General features: G+C 39.0%; 1 protein-coding gene across 1 annotated transcript in view; it reads left to right on the top strand.

Moving 5' to 3' along the window:
- The window catches only part of col6a1 (collagen, type VI, alpha 1), a 42929-nt gene that overhangs the window by 6802 nt on the left and 15220 nt on the right, over window positions 1-20907 (top strand). Inside the window, exons 3-25 of the mRNA XM_038300432.1 lie at window positions 615-815; window positions 898-1057; window positions 4846-4962; window positions 5047-5067; window positions 6159-6179; window positions 6270-6314; window positions 6391-6444; window positions 6527-6571; window positions 7522-7548; window positions 7638-7664; window positions 7765-7809; window positions 7911-7964; window positions 10211-10273; window positions 10353-10415; window positions 10498-10551; window positions 10641-10676; window positions 10767-10829; window positions 11083-11145; window positions 12902-12964; window positions 13597-13659; window positions 13749-13799; window positions 13889-13924; window positions 14184-14246. Coding sequence (XP_038156360.1) covers window positions 615-815; window positions 898-1057; window positions 4846-4962; window positions 5047-5067; window positions 6159-6179; window positions 6270-6314; window positions 6391-6444; window positions 6527-6571; window positions 7522-7548; window positions 7638-7664; window positions 7765-7809; window positions 7911-7964; window positions 10211-10273; window positions 10353-10415; window positions 10498-10551; window positions 10641-10676; window positions 10767-10829; window positions 11083-11145; window positions 12902-12964; window positions 13597-13659; window positions 13749-13799; window positions 13889-13924; window positions 14184-14246 — 1435 coding nt within the window. The remainder of the gene's footprint in view (window positions 1-614; window positions 816-897; window positions 1058-4845; window positions 4963-5046; window positions 5068-6158; window positions 6180-6269; window positions 6315-6390; window positions 6445-6526; window positions 6572-7521; window positions 7549-7637; window positions 7665-7764; window positions 7810-7910; window positions 7965-10210; window positions 10274-10352; window positions 10416-10497; window positions 10552-10640; window positions 10677-10766; window positions 10830-11082; window positions 11146-12901; window positions 12965-13596; window positions 13660-13748; window positions 13800-13888; window positions 13925-14183; window positions 14247-20907) is intronic.

Genomic DNA, 20907 nt, shown 5'->3' with positions numbered 1-20907 from the left:
GGCATGTGTTGTTGCACAGTGAGATGTTTTGCATAAGATATCCAAGGATAAATGGGGTGCTGACCCTTGTGGCCTCTTCCTGACAAAATGACAAAAATGAAAAATTAAGTATATTGCTTTTCAAAGACAAAATTTTAATTCAATCATCCGCTTTGGAAGGTGACCTTAATCTAAAGGGCATAAAATTCAAGCTGTGAAACATGCTTGTAAAATAATAATTTTTCACAACAAACAATGAAAATAAAACAAACTTAACATTTGCAGCTAGTGGTATCACACAAAGAGCTACTTCATCAGATATAAGTAGACATTTAAGAATAAATAGTGATGAAGGGATTTCACTCTGAACTATGGAAGCACAAGAAGTTGACTAGTTTAAAATATACAGCTTTTCCAAAATTTTAATCTTCATAAAATTCATAAAAAAATAATTGATTGATTACTCAGCTCTAGTGGAGCATCAGTACTAAAATCTAATCCACTTTCACAGTCTACATCTAAATTATCAGTGGACCCCTCAGTGTGTTCAGCTCTTTAAAGACGTTCTGGATGTACCCTTGCTTCAGAAAACACTCTGCACCCTGTCTTACCCTCCATCTGCCACTGTGTTCCAGGCAACACCAATGTGACCGTGTCGTGACGTGGAACTCAGGAGCCCTGCACTACAGTGACGAAACCATCCTGGTGCGACATCTGAGCAACATGCGCACAGAACGCCAGGCCCTAAAGAATGACATTGACCAGATCAGCTACATTGGAAAGGGCACCTACACCGACTGCGCCATCAAGAGAGGCCTGGGAGAGCTGCTTGTTGGGTAGCAGAGACTCAGGATGCACGCTGTCAGCATAGAGGATGATGGTCTTGACTTATCTAAGTGTGTCCTTGTATTCTTGCAGGGGCTCCCACTACCATGAGAACAAGTACATTGTGGTAGTGACTGACGGCCATCCTATCACTGGCTACAAAGAGCCATGTGGGGGGGTGCAGGAGGCTGCCAATGAAGCCAGGCAGCATGGAGTTAAAGTGTTCGCTGTGGCCATCTCACCTGACCAGGAGGTATACAACATACAGGCTCTACAAAAGATTTCACAACCAGAATCGCTTTTACTTTAAACACTCATTCATTTTAGCAATCCACAGCTGGCAGCAGATGTTACGTAACAGGATGTGAAAAAATAGCTTCTCACTGACTAACATGAAATAAACTCTTCATCTTTAAGGAAAGTTAGGATTCTCAAAATCCTCTATTAAATGTACCCACATACACACACAAAAAAAAATGAATATGCCTTTAAATAATTCAGCAAAGCTACCAAAGTGAGGTCATATATTTGACCTTCTGTTAGTGTCTTGCATAAATGATTTTCTTTATTTTCTTTATTTTCATTTTCTCGCAAAAAAGTATCATGTTTATTAGTTTGATAAAGTAACTCAACCCCCCTTCCTGTGCCACACTACCCTTTTACTGAGCATTCACTGTATGACCTACTTTTGATACAACCGTTACTCAGAGTGTTTGTACTTTGAAACCATCAAAAGAGCCTTAGAGAGCGGGTCAACTTTTAATTTTTATTTTGATTGTTGTCTAAAAAGCCCTAACTGTAATAAAAGTAGAACATTTATGTTAAAGGGATGCGAAAAGTCCCAAAACGACATTAAATATACCATTTTATCTAAAAGCAATTAGATTTTTTCTATGGTTTTTCCATATGATCACAGCCTGCTTCGCCTAACCTTCTATGATTCAAAGGAAAAATGAACAAACAATGGATATTTGCAAAACATAGCACTATAGAGATCCCAGCGCTTGCAGAGAACTTAGGACTCCCAATAGTAGACCTAAATTTACGCCACTTGGAGGTCCTACTGAGTAATTGTTGGCTCGTAACATCTGATTAAATGTTTAAAATGGTTTAATCAGACTATGGCTACAACTAACCACTATTTTGCTATTGAATTAATCTGTTGATTGTTTTTTCAATTAATAATCAGATGGCAAAAAGTTCCTTAAAGAAGATTTTAGACAGAATTTGAACCAAGTAAAGCTAGAGCTGTGTCTTTTGATTACTTCTAGATAGCACATATTAATGTCAGAAAGTTTTTTCTTTAATGCAAGTTCTTTTTATATTTGTTTACACATTTTTTTTATAAAAACTGCTTTGAGGGGGTTATTCTGTCTGTTGAGCTCATGTTTTAGAGACTCTATACTCAAGTCAGTGATTAATCGATTACTAGAGTAGTTGGCGATTTTTTCAATAATTATTCCAATTAATAGTTTCAGCCCTAAATCAGACAGCTAAGTGTAAATTCTAGTATTTTAAAGCCTAAGATGACTTTAAAAAATACAAATAAATAACACCATCAAAAAAATATATATTCAAGCACAAGAAACTCATTTCTACGGAGCCCCTCTGATGACATGGTCAAAAAAAATGTTTAATTGTGGCCACAAAGTAGTATTTCGTGCGCACGAAGTAGTATTTCGTGGCCACGCAATAAGTATAACGTGCGCACGAAATACTTATTAATAATATCAATAAATCCGCCCCTGTTTTCAGGCTTATGTTAACTGTAATGACTTATCTTGGACAGGCTGCTATGTAAACAGGCCTTTAGTCCTTCGTTTAGCTATGCTGCGGTTGTTTACACTACGCCTTTTGCACCTAAAATGGCGTCTTAGCAACAAATGTCACGTGACTGGCGGAGACCGACTGGGTAAGCAAATCGAGCGCGCCTTAGACCTTAGAGAAGGTGCGCTCGATTTGCTTACCCAGTTGTCCAGGAATGATATTAATATTATTAATAAGTATTTCGTGCGCACGTTAAACTTGTTGCGTGGCCACGAAGTAGTATTTCGTGCGCACGGTAAACTACTTCGTGGCCACAATTAAAACATTTTTTTGACCATGTCATCAGAGGGGCTCCGTACATTTCCATATAATTATTTTGCAACATAAATTTATAAAAATTAATATTTAAAGTAAACGAAATACATATATGTTAGGAAAGGAAAAATACATTTCAACGTCAATATCTACTGTTTTCTGCACATTTAATTAATCTCTAATAGCTCAATTTACTTGTGATGGGTAGAGCAACCAGAAATTTCACCCAAGTAAGAGTACTGATGCTTTCACAACAATATTACTTAAGTAAACAGTACGTTAAAGTACAACTTCTAAACATACATTTGTTTGAAGAAGCTACTCAAATAATTATAAATAAGTGAACGAACCTAATTGCTATCCCCCTCTAAGTTGAGTTAATTGGTTTAACATTCAGAAATTTTTATAATTTTTGTCATTTTTGAAAATGACTATTTTATTGTGATATATCGATATATCAATAATTTTTTTTAAACAAATCCTAAATGATGTAAAATGCATAGTGAGAGAGGAAAAAAAAAGTAAAGTGTTTTTTTTTTTTTTTTGCCAAGCCTTTGTAACAAAGCAGTTCAAAAATCTAGATAAGCCAATAAAGAATACAACATGATAAAATCTCACTCAGATTAAAACAATCTTATAATCTTAAACAAAAGTAAGCTTTAACATGAGAGAAGAGCTAAGGTCCACACACTGTTGGAAATATCCCCCCTTTTGCACTTTAATAAAAGGGCATCTATTCATTGTTTAGAACAGCGAATTCTATCTTTGTGCAACTCTGTTAATTTTGAAGTAAGGCATATGGCGTCACTAAAAGCATATTTAAAACAAGGAGAATGTGAAGATAAAAGTGGAATAGAGCCACCCAAACCTAAAGCTTGGAAGCAACTTTAGGTTTCTGTTAACAAAACTGTTGAATCAGCTGGACCGTTAAAGAGTTTCAGATCTACGTACAGTACTGCATGATCTGACTTTTGTTGTGTTGGTATGCCTTACTGCCGAAACATATTACACTGCCTGACCAAAAAAAAAGTCGTCACCTGGATTCAACTAAGCCAATAAGTACGAGCCTCCTATCGGATAATTACTGCATGAGCGATGATCTTTCAGCTGGCAACAAGTTTTTTAACCCCAACTGGTGCAATGACTTGCTTCTCATTTCCTGAACAACCATGTCGAAAGACACATCCCGTGGTCGTGGAAAAGATGTTAGTCTGTTTGAGAAGGGTCAAATCATTGGCATGCATCAAGCAGAGAAAATATCTAAAGAGATTGCAGAAACTACTAAAATTGGGTTAAGAACTGTCCAACGCATCGGCGATCTCTTAAACATGTGGTGAGATCAAATCGAAGAAAAACAACAGTAGAACTCAGGGCTATGTTTAATACTGAAAGTAAGAGCATTTCCACACGCACAATGCGAAGGGAACTCAAGGGATTGGGACTGAACAGCTGTGTAGCCGTAAGAAAACCACTAATCAGTGAGGCTAACCGGAAAAAAAGGCTTAAATTTGCTAGGGAGCATAAAGATTGGACTGTGGAGCAATGGAAGACGGTCATGTGGTCTGATGAGTCCAGATTTCTCCTGTTCCAGAGTGATGGGCGAATCAGAGTAAGAACAGAGGCAGGTGAAGTAATGCACCCACCATGCCTAGTGCCTACTGTACAAGCCTGTGGGGACGGTGTTATGATCTGGGGTTGCTGCAGTTGGTCAGGTCTAGGTTCAGCAACAGTATGTGTTCAAAGAATGAGGTCAACTGACTACCTGAAGATTTTAATAATAATATTTTTTTAGAAAAGCAAACATCCTTGCAAAAGTTTAAAGATGATTTGCTAATTGTTTTACATAGAGAGTAACCATAAAAAAAGATTCGGCTGAACCCTTCTTTGATCACTAAGGTACAATAACAGTAGCTCTTTCAGAGCTGAAGGTAAACATGTTTATGTTTTTTGTCTTACCAGGATACCAGACTGGCCATCATCGCCACGGACCAGAGCTACAGGCAGAACTTCACTGCTGCAGACGAAACCAGATCCGCCCAAAAAATTGAAACTATTCGAACCATCATCAGTATGATTGTATGTATTCTCTCTCATTGCTCTTTTTCTTAATAGGACAAGTTTACAAAGAACTAATCATTTTCTATCTCTTTTCCTTTACAGACCAATGAGACCAAGGATGTGGTATGTTTTTCTAATAACATGCTAGGGGTAGATACTTCTTTAGAGTCAGTTAGTAATGGTGGTCCTCTAGATTGAGCCCCAAGATTATCTCTAAAATTGAACGTTTTTTGTTTCATTACATGTTGGAACTCACTGCTAGTTAATGTAAAACACTTGATTGACAGCCACAGAGGTCACAATATGCTATATCTGCCTGATATGTCTAAAAACATCATATAGCAGCAGATTTACTGTTTATGATAATCCTCCAGTCAGGCTTAGTCTGATCACCTGGTTCCACTCAGGTCCAAACCCTGCCTAACTTCAGGTTCCTTCCGAATACCTCAAATTGATCCGCCTACCTACTTTCCTAGCCTCTCTGCCTTCACCTTTTGCGGGGACGGAATTAAGATCACTATCCAGGGTAGGAAAGGAGCTCCGGACTGTTTTGCTGAATCCAGATTTCAGCCTTACCGATATCATTACACTATGAACACACACATGAATAGTGTTTGTTAAATAAGGACTACAGGCTTCCAGAAAATAACTACAAATAAAACAAAAACAAAAGTAAAACAAGTATAACCTTTTGTTATAAAACCTAAAATTTATGAAGATGTGACCATTAGCATTTGTTGCACAGAGAACACATGAAGATTTCTGGTAAACTGTGAGGCCGGCTGAGTCTATATGTCCTGTCACGCCATGGATTGTGGGTATAACTCCTTGCTGGTCTCGCGGTCCCTATGCTAACTGGACTGGTGATAGAAGGCATCCTGCTTCCTCTTCCTGGCTCCTTCCTTAGTGCCACCACTATACAGACACCTCTCATTATGGCGACTGCTGAAGCACCTCTGCCGAGGCTTATGTGTCCTTATATGTCCTTACCAATTTAAGGTATTCGGATTGAGATTCACACTGTCAGGATATATAATGATTGCTAAGGAAATGGGTAGGATGTTGAAATTAGCTTGAATTACTGATTAAAATGGCTGAGACAGCGGTTGTTTTGGCAATTTTTCTCCTTCCTGTACACTAAAGGTTATAGCATAGATAGAGGACATTGTTTTCCAGCTCTTTCCTGTTTTGACATTTCTCCTCTCCTTTTGCAGTGCTGCTCCTTTGACTGCAATGTAAGTGTTCATGATTTTATCTTTTTCTATAATGAACTCTTATCTCTGTCCCATGCTGTATTCAACAATTATCTTTGTTTATATTTGCAGCCTCCTGGAGGGCCAAAAGGACCAGACGGGGAACCTGGCAGCCCTGTAAGTTATTTAGCAATAGAGCAGTAATCAATGACAAAATACTTTAAAACTCACATCAACTTTTCTCTTTCTTCAGGGAGAGAGAGGTCGACCGGGAATGCCAGGAGAGAAAGGTGATGTCGGCCCAGGGGTGAGTCCTTTAACCGCTTTTTTTAGCCTTTTCTTGCAAAATGATGACATTTTGAGGTAATATGTGTTCCTCTTTCGCACAGGGCAATACTGGTGATCCTGGTCCAGTTGGATACACTGGGATGAAGGTAAAGGAAATTTGGAAGTGACAAAAGAGCTTCAACATGGTGACATTAGCCTGAGCAAACCTTGGTCAAATTCAAGCCCCCCTTTTTCTATATTTTATATTATTTAGTGGCTTGCTATTAGATTTGGCTAATTATGTAGTCCTGAGGTAGACAAAAGCAAAATTCACACACTAATGGACGATTGACAACATTACTATTATGCTTTTTTCTCATGGATTTGTGTAAAACACACAAAAAGCTATGATCAACATAAAATGTTAAAATAACTTCGAGCCAAATAACTATCCTGTTGGTACAAACTAAATGGACCCTGCTCTGCTTATCCGTTTTTGGCCACCCTTCAGTGCACATTGGCCACTGCTTGGCCACCCCTTTGAAAATTGTCTGGCTCCGCCACTGAATGCAAGCCAGCTAGGCTAACAGCTGGTATTGGTATTGTGTTATTTTACATTTGAGTACAACTAAAAGCTACACCAACCAGATGGGTTATTTCATAGTTTGGCTTTTTTTCCATCCTCCAGTCGAGCAAAAGACAAGTATATATATTCAGTTTATCCTCCATATCAGAGTATGAGTTCATCTGACATGTAAAGGTGAACACTGAGCATTTGATAAGTTTGATAATATGGAGAAAAAAAATAGTCACTAGTTTAAGATGCATTTTCAATTCAAGACAATAACCAGTTGTATTTAAAACAGATATGATCAAATTCCTCATATCAAAGATATGACCTGATTTTCAAGGGGAAAAAATGTATATGTACAATTAAAGACATCTGATTTCATTGAATGATTCATTTATGATTCATTTTATCAAAACTTGGATTTCTGATAAACTTTGTCAGTTTTGATATGTTTTCCCAATCAGTCGAACAGACTAGGTAATGCTGCCTTTATTCTTAATCCTTTTGGTTATTATGAAAGACTTATTTGTGTTTTTCTTCTTGCAGGGAGACCGTGGTATAAAAGGAGACAAGGTACAGGCAGATATGGCATCTCATCATTTTCCAACGATATTCTGAATACAGTCAGTTCTGTAAGGCTCATAGCATGTGTTTTTCTGTAGGGTGGAAGAGGACACAAAGGCTACAAGGTGAGATATACTTTACTCTCTTATATTTGGCCTGGATATTTTTTTAAATCTACTGTCTTCATTCTAATAAATATTTCTTCCATCTGTCCCTCCTTATCAGGGAGGCAAAGGTGAAAGAGGGTTGGATGGAATCGATGGACGCAAGGTAAGAGCAGCACATCTGACAACATCTGACAGCAGTTCATCCGTTTTCTCGTTGTTTTAAAGGATGTATCTCACCACGTTTTTTTTTTTTATTCTCATCAGGGTGAACCGGGTTTCCCCGGCCTTCCTGGCTGTAAAGGTGCTCCTGGATCTGATGTGAGTTTCATTAATTGACCCTAGACTAATTAAGTAGTTATTGTTTTCACCTCATTTGGATTTGTTTCACCAGACTGTTTCAATTTTAGCCAATTGGAAAAAGGGAATTTCCATCATATTCAGCCTTCTATGGGTGACAGCCATTAAATGTTTTGAAGTCTTTCATTAAACTAAGAAATCTAGAGAAAGAATGCAAACAATCACCTTCAGTATGACCTAATTATTAATAGCATCCACCAGCTGCCTGGCCTTTTATAGAAGACTAATGAGAAGTAAGCCTCCATTAAAGTAAAGCCAAAACTTTGCCATGAGCCATCAAGGGAACATAGCAAACATGTGGAAGCAGTTACCGTAATCAGATTAGAACAAAATGTAATTTTGTTGTAAAACACTAAGGGCCTGATCTTCAGAAGGTCTGTGCATTTTAGGCTTTCTGCCTTTGCAATTCAGCAGACAGCGCCTCCAAACCTCCCTTTGCATTTGTGAATTCATCAATATGCAGATCAGATTCTGACAAAACTGTGTAAATTCATAGGTAGAGGATATGCAAATGTCAATATTTACCAAGTGCAAATCTGGAACTTAACTGTGGCTGCAGTTTTTGCATCTTTTTGAAGTTTTTTTTTCTGAAAGTCAGATATAAACTGATAAGCCTTTTTTGTTTTTTTTTCTGTAATTGCTGCCACAAAGGAGACATTGGACAATTGAACAATGCCAGACAATGGAGATCTGTGAGCATGTAAACACATTAGAACAGTCAGAAATAACAATACTAGAATATTATTAATAAAGAAAAAATGTGTATGAAGATATGTAGGCACGGATTAATGAAGCCGGAAGCAATGCAATTACTTCCAATTAGACAATTAAACCAAAGCGATAAAATTAATGAATGAAATGAAATATTGTAGCCTGTTTATAAAGCTAAAAAAAAAAGTATAATGTCAAAACAGCCTGCAAAGAGAGAGGCATCCATTATTCTTCGCAAAAAGGATTTTTTCCCTTCCAATCCCTGAATAACATGATTTAGAACATTATCTGTCTTTTGTTACCATTTTCAACTTCCAGTAGAACATGCTAACTGCTCAGTTTAATTGATAAAACCTAATTGGTATATAAAAAAAAAAATTTAAAAACCTGTACGTGCATTTTATCTAACCTAGCACTGCAAGCTGAATTGTCGCGATATCTACGTTTTCAGTCTTACAATAAATCCATCTTAAAAGACTACCGCTAATATGTCCGTCTCCTAACAACTAGCCAGTTGGACCAATGACATGCCAGCAGTGTTTTTTGGGGCCGGGCATGTAGGAATGACAGTCCCAACTGTCATTCCTGGCGCACGCCTGAAACATGACGATCCCCCATGAGGCTATAACCCCCATGTGAAACATGGGGGTTATAGCCTCATGGTGAGGGAATGCTATTCTTCATTATCCCGTAACCATGATGCAAGATGGGAAATAGTTTAGATTAAAGCTCTATAAATATGCTCTCCATAGAATCAAACTAATCTTGATCTATTTAGGACAGAAAAGAGTTTTGCCGATGTGCAAAAGCTGGTAGAGAGATAATCCAAAAGACTTGCAGCTGTTATTAGAGTAAAGGTTGGTTCTACAAAGTATTCACTCTGACGGGCTGCCTCCAAATGCAAAAATCCACCCTTCTAATTGCTCATGTCAAATAATGATTCTGACATTTGCGGTTATGTGACAGAAGTTCAAGGGTTACGGAAACATTTGGGTGGCTAGATAGATGACTGTATACTCATGCTTTTTTTCAGTATTACCATAAGATTAAATAAAGTTAGAAACAATCATTACAACAGATATTTTAAAAATGCTGTTTTAATCATCTATTATTTTACTCAAGAGGTTTAAAGTAGTGTAAACACAAAAGACACTTAGGAAACTGATTTGTAAACAAGTCTACTCAAATCACTTCTGGATCTGCCTCGAAGCCGGAGCCTCTTTTTTCACAGATCAGCTATTTTCCAAAGTTTTGTGTCATGGTAACGTCCCTGTGTCTGCATCCCATAAGGCAGACAGACAGAGGCTCCTTGCCTCTTTAATCATGTCTTTGTTTACATTTTTGCTGTCAGACTGAATTAATGAAGCCAGGCAGTCTTGCTGTAAACAAAGTCGCACATGAGCTTATATGATCATCGAAGTACAGCAGACCGTTTTGGCTCTGGCTACCGCTTTCTACCTTCTACTAAAATCTGTTCTTATGCTTTGTTTCTCAAGGGCCTGAAGGGAGAGCCTGGACCGAAGGGTGACTCTGGTCCTTATGGAAGAAAAGGAGATAAGGTGAGATGACTCCTCAGCTATGGCTTTCTCAGGTTCCTCAGATTCTGGCAGAAACTTTTAAGATTCTGACTTTTTTTAGGGAGAACCAGGAAGAGCCGGCGAACCGGGAAGACCTGGAAACTATGGGCCTCCAGGACCTAAGGTAAGTCCATTGAAACATTGAAAGTTGAAAAGCAGACAGAGCTGCAGCTGTCACATACATCTAACTGTATGCTCTGTGACAGGGAGATCCGGGCTCTCGTGGACCTCCTGGGGACAGAGGAGATCGTGGTGATGATGTAGGTGACGTCACTTCTTCTTACTAACAATGTCACCTTCATGTTCCTTAAATTTGTCTTTTAATTTCCTGTATATCTGTGTTTTTCAGGGCCGACCCGGACCACCCGGACAAAATGGAGAAGGCGTTAGTAGAACTGATATCGACTTTGGTTTAGTGTGTTTGTATTCCAGAGAAGTGTGAGTTTGTGTTAATGTCTTTTAAAATCCCACACAGGGGAAAATCGGTGACAAGGGGGAGCCAGGTCCTCGAGGAAGGAGAGGCGGTAAAGGAGACCCTGTAAGTGATTCTGGCAGAGCTGAGGAGAGAATTGAATGATTTGCTTTCTTGGATTCCAGGCTGCGTTTCTGAAGAAATTCTGAGGAAAACCAGTTTGGCCACGAAGCTAAATCAACAAGAGCACTCACCCTAACTGAACTGATATTTATAAATCCCCCTCATCCAGTCCCATCGATACAACTTTCTACGTGAAAACTGGCTCTGTGTGTTTTATATGTAGGTCGCTTTTTCAAATGATTCTCTTTCCTGTCAGGGCGATCCGGGACCACGTGGAGAGCCAGGAAGGGAGGGCACAACCGGTGACAACGGAGAACCTGTAAGACACACATAATAGGCAAAAAACTTTCTTTGAATCATGTTTTGTTCCCACTTTTCATATAGTTTACTAATTCCCGTGGATATCTTAAAACTTGAGCATGAGCTTTTATATTTCCTGTAAAGTGAGAGCTCACAGGTTAGATGCCTTAGCAGAAGGAGCCTGGCTGTGGCGCCATGAGAGCTGCCCACTCCTCCCAATTCTAATTCTCAGCATTTACTCCTCTTTAATGCGTCATCACCACTCACTCTTTCCCCTCTGACTCAATTCTTCTCTCCACCTGCTTGAGCCAAACCCTGACTGGGGTTTTCTTAACGAGGCTGCAGGCAGGGTAATGAAAATAAGACGTAACATTTGCTGTGGTTAATTCTGTGATGTCCGAACTCTTCAATGGTCCTTTTGAGCGGGCCTCCTTTGCTGGTAGGAGCTCAGTACATACTTGGCAGCTACAGTCCATCTTCTTAAACAGATGGAACATCTGAGTAGCTAGCTCTCGCACTGTAAAACCTTAGCATGCCTTTAAGTATGTATCCACACTGATTCAGGACATCTCTGTTAGTATTGATGCCAATGACACCTTGCAGTTATTACTATTACTGGGAAAAGTCTATGCAAAGAAATACATTTTTATATGTCATCTTTTTTTCCACATAATAATTTGCTCCCCTTTTCATAATGTTTTTACAACTAGCTCCTGTCAGTAAGCAAGTCAGTCCTCTCCTCTAACATTTTGACAAGGTTGGAGGACACAGAGAGAGATCTTGAGATCTAAAGATCACCCAGAGTTCTGGGTTTAGCTCTCTGTCAGTCTACCGGTCACGTCCTCCAGGTTTTCATGCAAAGCCGTGCAATATTTTTAAGAGTTATAGACTTTTTCACAAAGTAGCCAGTGAAACATGAGAGGACTAGATCATTTCTTCTTGCTTGATAGTGGCGATGAAATATTTTCCGAACTATTCATGTTTTGTTTGGCTTCATTTCCACTCTTTTTAGTTTTTTTTAACCTTTTTAATATTTTTCAGTGGGGAAAAGAAACACTGTCAATTTCCAAATGTCTTCTGTAAGGTGGTCCTGGCCGAGACGGCAGCTTTTCCACTCCCAATTAAAAACACAGCAAGTTAAACAGCTGACCAAAAAAAACAGACTTAAATCTAAGGCAGAGTAGGGTTGTAGGGCAGAAAACAATTGATAAAGTTGGCATTTAATTGTTGTATCTAATGCCACTCTGTTCTTTAATAGTCAATCTGAAGACTTTTGTTCTTATCCCTCCCTGCTAACATCCTCAAAGTGACAGTTGGTGCTATTCTTCACATATATCCTGTATTTATGTTAAAATTTGTCGTCTGATTGTGCTGTAGTTCGTAGTTAGATTAGATGATAAGAACTCATCTGCTTTAGTTCAATAGCATCTTCTCTTGTTTTACTAATTTTAAAGAGTGACTAAGAGAAATATGATGATTTCACAGCGTATGGCTCCAGTTAAAGATAAGTTTCTATGTAAAATCATGACATAGTGAAAAATAAAGAACTTTCTTTTTTATGCCTTTATGTGCTGCTTAATTCAGAAGGATTCTTTACTTTTTTTTTACGTGGAAAAAAAAAGTATAAAACACATAGTCATCATTAAAATGTGCTATTTATGCTGATTGTTTCTGGCTTGTAATTGCACATAATTAACCTGTTTTTATTGGTGTAAAAACAGGTTCAAGTCACAGGTCACAAGTGTTTTAACTGCCTTTTTAACTGCTGTTTCCAGGGTGATCCAGGAAGAGCAGGCCCTCCTGGCTACAGGGGAGACGAAGGTGAAGCTGGACAAGAGGTATGTCACGTTCGTTATCAATTTCTGAAGGGTTCAATTCGGATTTTCTTCATTAGACTAAAAGCTGATTGATACTCAAAATCTGTTGTGTGTCACAGTGAATGCAAATATGCCCCCACCCCTTCCGCATACACTCTGGTGCACCGCTCTAAAATTGTAGGTGACCTCAGATAGGAGGCATCTGATTGGTCAAATTTAATGATGCTGCAGAGTCCTTGCAGACATATCGGTCCCCAAGCATTTCCTCTCATTTTCAAGCGCCGCCATCAGAAAATCTATTCAAGTCCATCAGCACTACTTATCACACTTCTTATCTCACACGTCAGGAAGTGAATCAGATGGCAGTTTCTGACTTTTAAGCGGCTGTAAATCTCTTCCACACTAGAACAACACAGTGCTGAGGATTTCATTCACTGAAGATTGCATTAACCTTTTTGCTAAATCTTTGCACAAACACTGTTATAGGTTTTCCTTTAGACACATTGACCTAGTGATAATAACTTTTGTGAGGAGATTTCAGGAACCACTCAAGGAGTTTAAATATATTTAACGTATATCTGTATTCCCAATGCATTCAGTCGCAAGACTGATTTAGAGTTAACTTGTTTTTAATCTTTGCTTTTATCACCCAGGGCCCCAAAGGACCAAAAGGAATCAAAGGAGCACCAGGAGACAGAGGCTCAATGGGAGATAGGGTGAGGAAGGGGGAGTCTGGGGCTGTTCCAGGGATTAAGGAGTGCCATCCATCATAGATCTTAACCGTTGTTGTTTTTCTGTATTTCAGGGAGAGCCTGGTCTTCCAGGGAATGGCACAAAAGGCTGTCAAGGCTTCCAAGTATAACTTTTCATTTGATTCTTTCATATCTTGTCTGTTGATTGAATGAGATATAGTAAACATTTCTGATTTGTATCTTTTTTTTAAAGGGTTATCCTGGTACCCGTGGAGACCCTGGTGAGCCGGTGGGTCATCTTTAAATTCACTTTTCAACCTAACCTTTAAACAATTACATATACTATCCCTCTCACATCAGATGTGATTCACACAGAAACCGCTTTCATGAAGAATCACATCATAAAGTGGTTAAATGAAGATGTTTGCTGAGTTTGAGCTGAAACATCTGAGTCCAGAGGCTCTTGCTTGAATTACTGCTGTGGAAAATTGGTTGTCATGCTAATTTTCCTGTAAGTGACCTCTGCACATTTGCTTTTTGACCTACAGGGTAGCAAGGGAACTCCCGGACCTAAAGGAGATGACGGAGAGCCTGGAGATCCAGGCAGAGATGTGAGTCTTCCTTATATTTATTTCCTTTGCTGGGTTTGTTTTACTCGCCCTGAATCTCGTTTTATCCTGTTGGAAGCTGTTGCTGACAGGACATGAGTCACGGTGTTTGTAAAAATATATCGTTGTTTTAATCCTCTTTTATCAGATGAGGTACAAAGATTTGCGTTTTCTTTTAATTTCCAGCTGGGTATCAGACTTTTGCTCATACTTAACATATTTCGTTTCAAACTTATTTTTGGCTTTCCCTCCTCTTGTCTCCACACTGCCCTCCTGTTCTGCAGCTGGAGATCCTTTTTCCAGAAAAACTAGACACTTTTTTTTTTCTGTGAATGTGTGTGCCATTAGCACTTTGAGCTGATGCAGCTGTGTATATGTCGTTGTCAAGGATACCAGGAAATGAGCGCAGGCTATGAAGAGGCTGCATTGCTGCCCGAGCGCAAGTGTGACTGAGTGTCAATGTGTGGGAATTATGCGTGTCCATGCAGCTAGCATACTTCAACGATTTAACCTCGTATTTGACCCAAGTGTGTTTACAGTAAAATTACTGCATTTCCAAGGCTCCACTTCTGTGAAATATAAACACCTTTACATGTTTGCATTTTGTCTTTGTTTACCACCAGTCATACAATATAAGTTTTAGATTTAGAGTGAGGTATCAGCTGAGCTTACGATGGATCGGATTTAATTTATGTCATAAGTTATCTCTTCATAGTTAATTTATCAGTTTTTCCTGTGAAAAGATAAAGACACCATATATCTCTTAGGCAAGGGTGTAAAACTAAGGTAATGAGTCTAGGTTCAATTCAATTCAGTTTACTTACATAGAGACAGCACATGTAATCTCAAGGCACTTTACAATTCAGCCAGATCATACAGTCAAATTGATTCAAAGTTGATTGCATCGACTCATTAATTCGAAGGCAATCCCTCACACTGAGCATGCTTCTAGTGACAGTGAGGACGTTTCCCAATTTATGAGAACGCGAGTACGGACTCGTGTTCTCGTCAATTCCGCTCTTGCCAAGAACACAGGAAAGTCGACAGTCTGGACTTTGCGATAACGGGAGCACGCAGCATAAATCTGGGTCAATTGGAAGAGAAGCGTACTAGTGACATCACCACGCGCTCAGCTCATCTAGAGCTGCATTTCACCTCCTGTTATTAATAGTCGCTAGATAATAAATTCTGACTTTTTTCATTTAGTGGGGGAATAATAATTAACACAGGCAGATAAACAAAAATCAAAAATGACCATTTTGCCTAATAAAAAATAAAAAAATCACCATCAGAGCCAGCGGTCCTACACACACGGCTATGCCGAGAGAGGGCTGCTATAGACGGGCTGCAGTTAGCCCTGGCTGCCGTTAGCTTTGGAGCGCCGCTGGTTGCCGCGGTCCTCTCAACTTCAGAAATCTTTTTTTCAATTAGGCATTAAATCGGTAAATGGACCATATAGTGACGCTTTAAAGTATAATATTTTTCGCCTCAAATGATCTTAAAACGTACTTTCATTGAACAACAACAACAGAAAAGAGAACTTTTAACATTCAATGGAGCGCTCCATTGAAAGCTGCTGCTGCCGCAGTGCATGCTGGGACAGCTGTCAATCTCAAGAACGGACAAGTCTGCTCTGATGCATACTCAATAAAGAGGGCGGGGCGAGAACAACATCCGAGGATTTGGTGCGTTCTCGGTCTGGAGTTCTCTGCAATTGGAACAGTTCTCGGGCTGAGGCTGATGACGTATCACATGCACACGAGAACGCTCAAGAACGCATACTGAGAAACGGCCGTTGTTTCTTAGGGTGGCTCTGGTGTCAAAACCAGCCATCTTTCTTTTTACATTTCCATTTAAGGTACCTAGATTTCATTGCAGTTCCCCACTTTGAACAAAAGATGCGCAACAGAGAAAACCAGACTCTGTTATAACTAGCCTAAGAAGAATCCAAAAGAATTCATCTTCTTAGCTTACTCCTGTAGCTCATATTGATTTCAGCGATGATTTTTAGCAGTCCGACAAGTTTCATATATGTAAAATAAAGGTCTGCTGTGGGGAAATAATAGATAAAACAACTTATAGCTTTATTCTGGTTAAAAGATTTGCTTATTTAGCATTTTATCAACATCATCACCATGGCTGAAGAAAAGACAACCTAAAAAGTACAGGAGTGTATCACTATTTGCTGAAAGATGGAAACAACCTTGTGTAATTCAAAGCAAAACTAGAGGAAAAACTAAGGACTTTGTTGGACCAGAAGTGGCAGACCTAGCTTAGACATAGCACAATGCAAGCAAATTTATGTGAATGGAAATGATTTATTTATTCTCGCAGAGATCAATTTACTCGTTACATCGGCTCAATAGTCAAAAAGAAGAAGTTACCAAAAGGAGGAAAAGGTTATATATATATAACAGCTGAAGTCTCTTATTTAGCAGGATTACTATACAGGGTTACTGCACTGTCTATTAAATAGTAATTGCACATTAGATATTGCTCAAATTATTACCATGTCGCATTGTATACTTGCGCTCCTTTTTGCAAACAGTGTGTAAAAGTCTTTAACCAAAGGAGCTGCTGAGCTCCTCTACAGTGTGGTGCAAAGGGTAGAAGGTGTTGTCCATGGTGGATGTAAGCTGGGACAGCACCCTCCTCTCAGCCACTTCCTCCACTTAGTCCAGTGCACAGCCTAGGACAGAAGCGGCCTTTCTCACCAGTTTGTCCAGTCTCATTCTGTCCCACTCTGCGCTGCCAGGGGCCCAGCAGACGACAGCGTAGAGGAAGTCTGATGCCCCCACAGAGTAATAGAAGGTTTTAACCTGGGGCCTCACTCCAAACGACCTTAGTCTCCTAAGGAGATGGAGGTAGCTCTGGCCCTTCTTGTACAGTGAAAAAAAGCAAACCAATTTTCAGAAACTCAAACAGATAACTGGCAACTATGGCCAACAGTTTGTTTTAAAACAGTTAAGATCTAAAATAAATGCAATGATAAAAAGTGGAGGATCTTAACAGAAGTGTAGCATTGTAAAAGCTAGGGGGGAAGAAAGCTGGGAGGAAGAAAGCTGCAACAAAAAAGGCTGAAAGGAAGAAAACTAAGAGGAGAGGAAGAAAGCTGATGGGAAGTCGGGTGGTTTTGATTTCAATGTTGATGGTTGACTTGGTAGAGGCTGCAAATTAAATGACTCATTGACTCTTCTCACCATCCTCTTTGGGGCTCTTTTGTTCAAGGAAGAACTCATACAAATACACCAACTTCACAAGAATAGTAAAACACTTTCAGTGTGGAATTCACATAGTTATAACCTCTGATGCTTCATCTGTCAAGCTGATTACCAATAACTAAACCAGTTCCTGGCTGATTCTGATCCACGGTTTTCAACGTAGTGTTTAGAGTTAATAACAGTATGTTTGCTTCAGTTAGGCTGCTTGCTTTGTGAAAATCGCTAAGCCTGTCTTCTGGCCCCAAATCTTCTCTTTTGATTTGTTTCATCACTTTTTGCTTGCTCGGTGCTCAGTGCACACCCCGCGTTGTTGGAAGAAGTTTTCTCTTAGCTAACAGAATTCTAAGGAAGGCCTCTGTTTTGGATCAGGAACAACCCCACACATGGATCATATCAGGGTTTCCATAGAAAAGGACATTTTCGTCTCCTCACAGCAAGACAGCAAGACAGACACAATCAGCAAGACAGTCTATCAGATAGAAAAACGCATCCTTTTTCTTCCTGCAGAGTTTTAGTTGACCTTTGATGCTTTTTTTTTTCTTAACAGAAGTGACTTCTTTGATGTGCTTCCGTCCTAAAGGCCCCAGTTGAATACCTTTCTTTAAAGTTTAAAGTTAGCTGCTGCTGCAATGAAAATTTAACAGCAAAAAGTAAAACTTTAGATTTTATACAAGCAAATGTTATTTTGTTGTAGTTAGCTGCAGTTTTTGCCATTTAGTTTCCTGCTTGAAGGGGTTTATCTATTTTCAATTTTTCAGAATTTTTCAGAAAAGCATTATTGCTCTTTCACTAATACTTAGATATTCAACCACAGATAAAATGTAATCACAGTGATGATGAATAAATCCCCTTTTTTCTTATTTCTACTGCCTGAGCTTTCTTGTTCAGACTAATTGTGTTCTAAGTAAAGGCAGTTTTTCATCATTTTCAAAGAAAAAAAAACACAAATAATTACAATACTTTCAAATTTTTCTTTTTCCCAGAGCCACTCCACCATTTTAAAGGTTTACTACTGCAATGAAGAAACACAAGATTTACTGATTGCTCACTTCTACCTCTGCTCCCTGCAGAAGTATCCCACCCTACGCTCTGTGATGTTGTAACGACAAACTTCAACATTTTCATTGGGATTTTCTGATAGTCAAAAAAATGAAAAAATGTCTAATTGTGTTTCAATAGTCACCTGATTATTAATTGCAGACAGCTTGGGGATAGAGCAGGAGTGGGTTAAAAAATAATAGCCCAGCTGTTGGGAACTTTGCACTGTGAGCAATTCACAAAATACTGACTGTTATTGGAGAGCAGGTCAAGAGGCTATTAGTAGCTCTGGAGGAGCTGCAGAGTAGGACAATCTGTCAGCAGGACAAAGGTTGGTCAATCACTCTTCAACACTGACCCTTATGAGAGAGTGGGTAGAAGAATGTCATTGATGTGATGGTGGTGATAGCATCATGCTTTGGAGGTGTTTGACTCCAGCAGGGACAGAAAGCTGTTCTGCGTTGATGGTAGGGTCGAAGCTAAGCACATAGTAATGCTAGAGGACAAGGTGTTTCGGAGGCCAGGGATCCGTTTCACGAAGCAGGTTTACCTGGGAAACTCTGACTTTTCTGGTTCACAAAGAGATTTTCCTCAACCTCTGTTTGAGTCACCGTAGTAACATTCTCCCCAGACCTTACCTGGTCAGTAGAAGGTTTTCTTCAGTAAACTCGGAGTGTCCTCTGTATCCGCTCTCCTTACTGCCAATCACATTCTTTTATTTCCTGATTTAGTTCAATTTTGTCGTAGATTTGTGCATAAAAAAAAAGTAATTCACTAGGTCAATTAGACACATTGAGTTTTAAAAACAAACATTGCATGTGTGTTTGACGAGGATCTTATTAAAGAATGATCTGCAATTTTTCACAGAGAATTAAATATTTATTGGCTGAGGATTCTGCAACTCAGCTGACAGGGCATAAGATTACTTGTTTTTGGTTTGTTTAATATCAGCCAGATGTGGATCATTTTATTTTTATTTGGTTATATTTGCAGTACATGAGGAACTACTGAAATTATTATCAGATTACACATAGATTCATTAATTCCACAGGGGAAAAGGAATTACTTTAGGGTTAGGTTTAGCAATCACTCGATGATAACAACCAAATGAGCCTACTGGCACAATCTGAAGCCATTCTATGGGACTGATAGCCGTTTATAATGGCCATTTGTCTGCAAACAGCCACTTTACTATGTAAAAGAAGACTGAATCAACATGAGATGATCCACAGGTTCTATATATTAGAACAATTTAGAGACTTTATTTTCACCTGCTTCCAGAAGATTTCACCTAAATAGATACATTGATCTACTAACATTCAAGAAAAATCCCGTAATATTAAACCTATGGCAAGCCGTGTTGATATGTACTAGCTTTACTGAAGTATTGATTAGTGATCTAAAAATGGAACAACAGAGAGGCGTGCTTTAATAAATGTAAAAACGGCCTGCCATAGGCCCACTTCATATAAAGTTACGAATTAACTCGAGCAACATTCTTCTCCTTCGCCACCTTCCTCTCCTTTGTAGCTGTAGCTCTGTTTCTGTCTTTTAAACACGTTCTCCTTTGTTATTTTATTTTTTTGCATTTCTGCCTTAAAATCTCTAGTTCCAATGGGGTGAAATAGCTACTTCCTCTTACCTGTTGTCATGGTGACTCGTCGAATCGGTGCTCCAATGATAATGGCTTTTCATACTTGTTGCGCACGCGTTTAACTCTGAGGGGACCTAGTTAAAATTGACTGAACTAATTGATAGCAGCCATTGTGAGACCAAACACTCAGAGTTTCTGACTTTAGGCTAGATCAATTTAAATTTGCGGATTTGAATCAGAATTTCTTTAACCTGCTTCATGAAACGGACCCCAGGAAGAAACCGAAACGGGTGAGAGGGCAACTACAACAACAATCTGAACAGTTTGGATCAAACCCTATTACGTATTTAATGGTTGATCTCTGACTAAATTTGGAAGCTAATCCTCTACATGCGATCTGATTAATGGGCTGACATGTTCATCTGTAGATGTACAAAGCTGATGATAGATAACTGTTAGGACTGGATAGACGTTCTTTGAAGTATTGGCTAAGAGCAGGTGGACTCAAATATGGCCAAATGTTCTTTTTTTTATCAGTAAACCATTGATATTTTTTTATTCCAAATGACGATGGTACTCTCGCTTTTGTTTGTTTCTCAAAGTGAAAAGACAAACCAAAAGGTGTGGATATTTTTTACAAATCTGACTGCAGATTAAAGAGCGGAGTGCGTTTAGTTCTGGTATCCAGCTGTGAATGTAACTCATGCAGATCAAAGTCGAACAAGCAGCCGATCATCTGGCTGTCAGTCAGCAAGCAAGACGCCATGAAAATCTAGGACAGGGAGTTGTGTTTGTGACTGTGGATGATGCA

Source organism: Cyprinodon tularosa, unplaced genomic scaffold (genome assembly GCF_016077235.1).
Source record: "Cyprinodon tularosa strain WSP-4 unplaced genomic scaffold, ASM1607723v1 ctg45, whole genome shotgun sequence".
NCBI classification, from domain to species: Eukaryota; Metazoa; Chordata; class Actinopteri; order Cyprinodontiformes; family Cyprinodontidae; genus Cyprinodon; species Cyprinodon tularosa.
The sequence above is the reverse complement of the archived record's forward strand: the minus strand, read 5'-3'. Positions and strand labels throughout refer to the sequence as shown.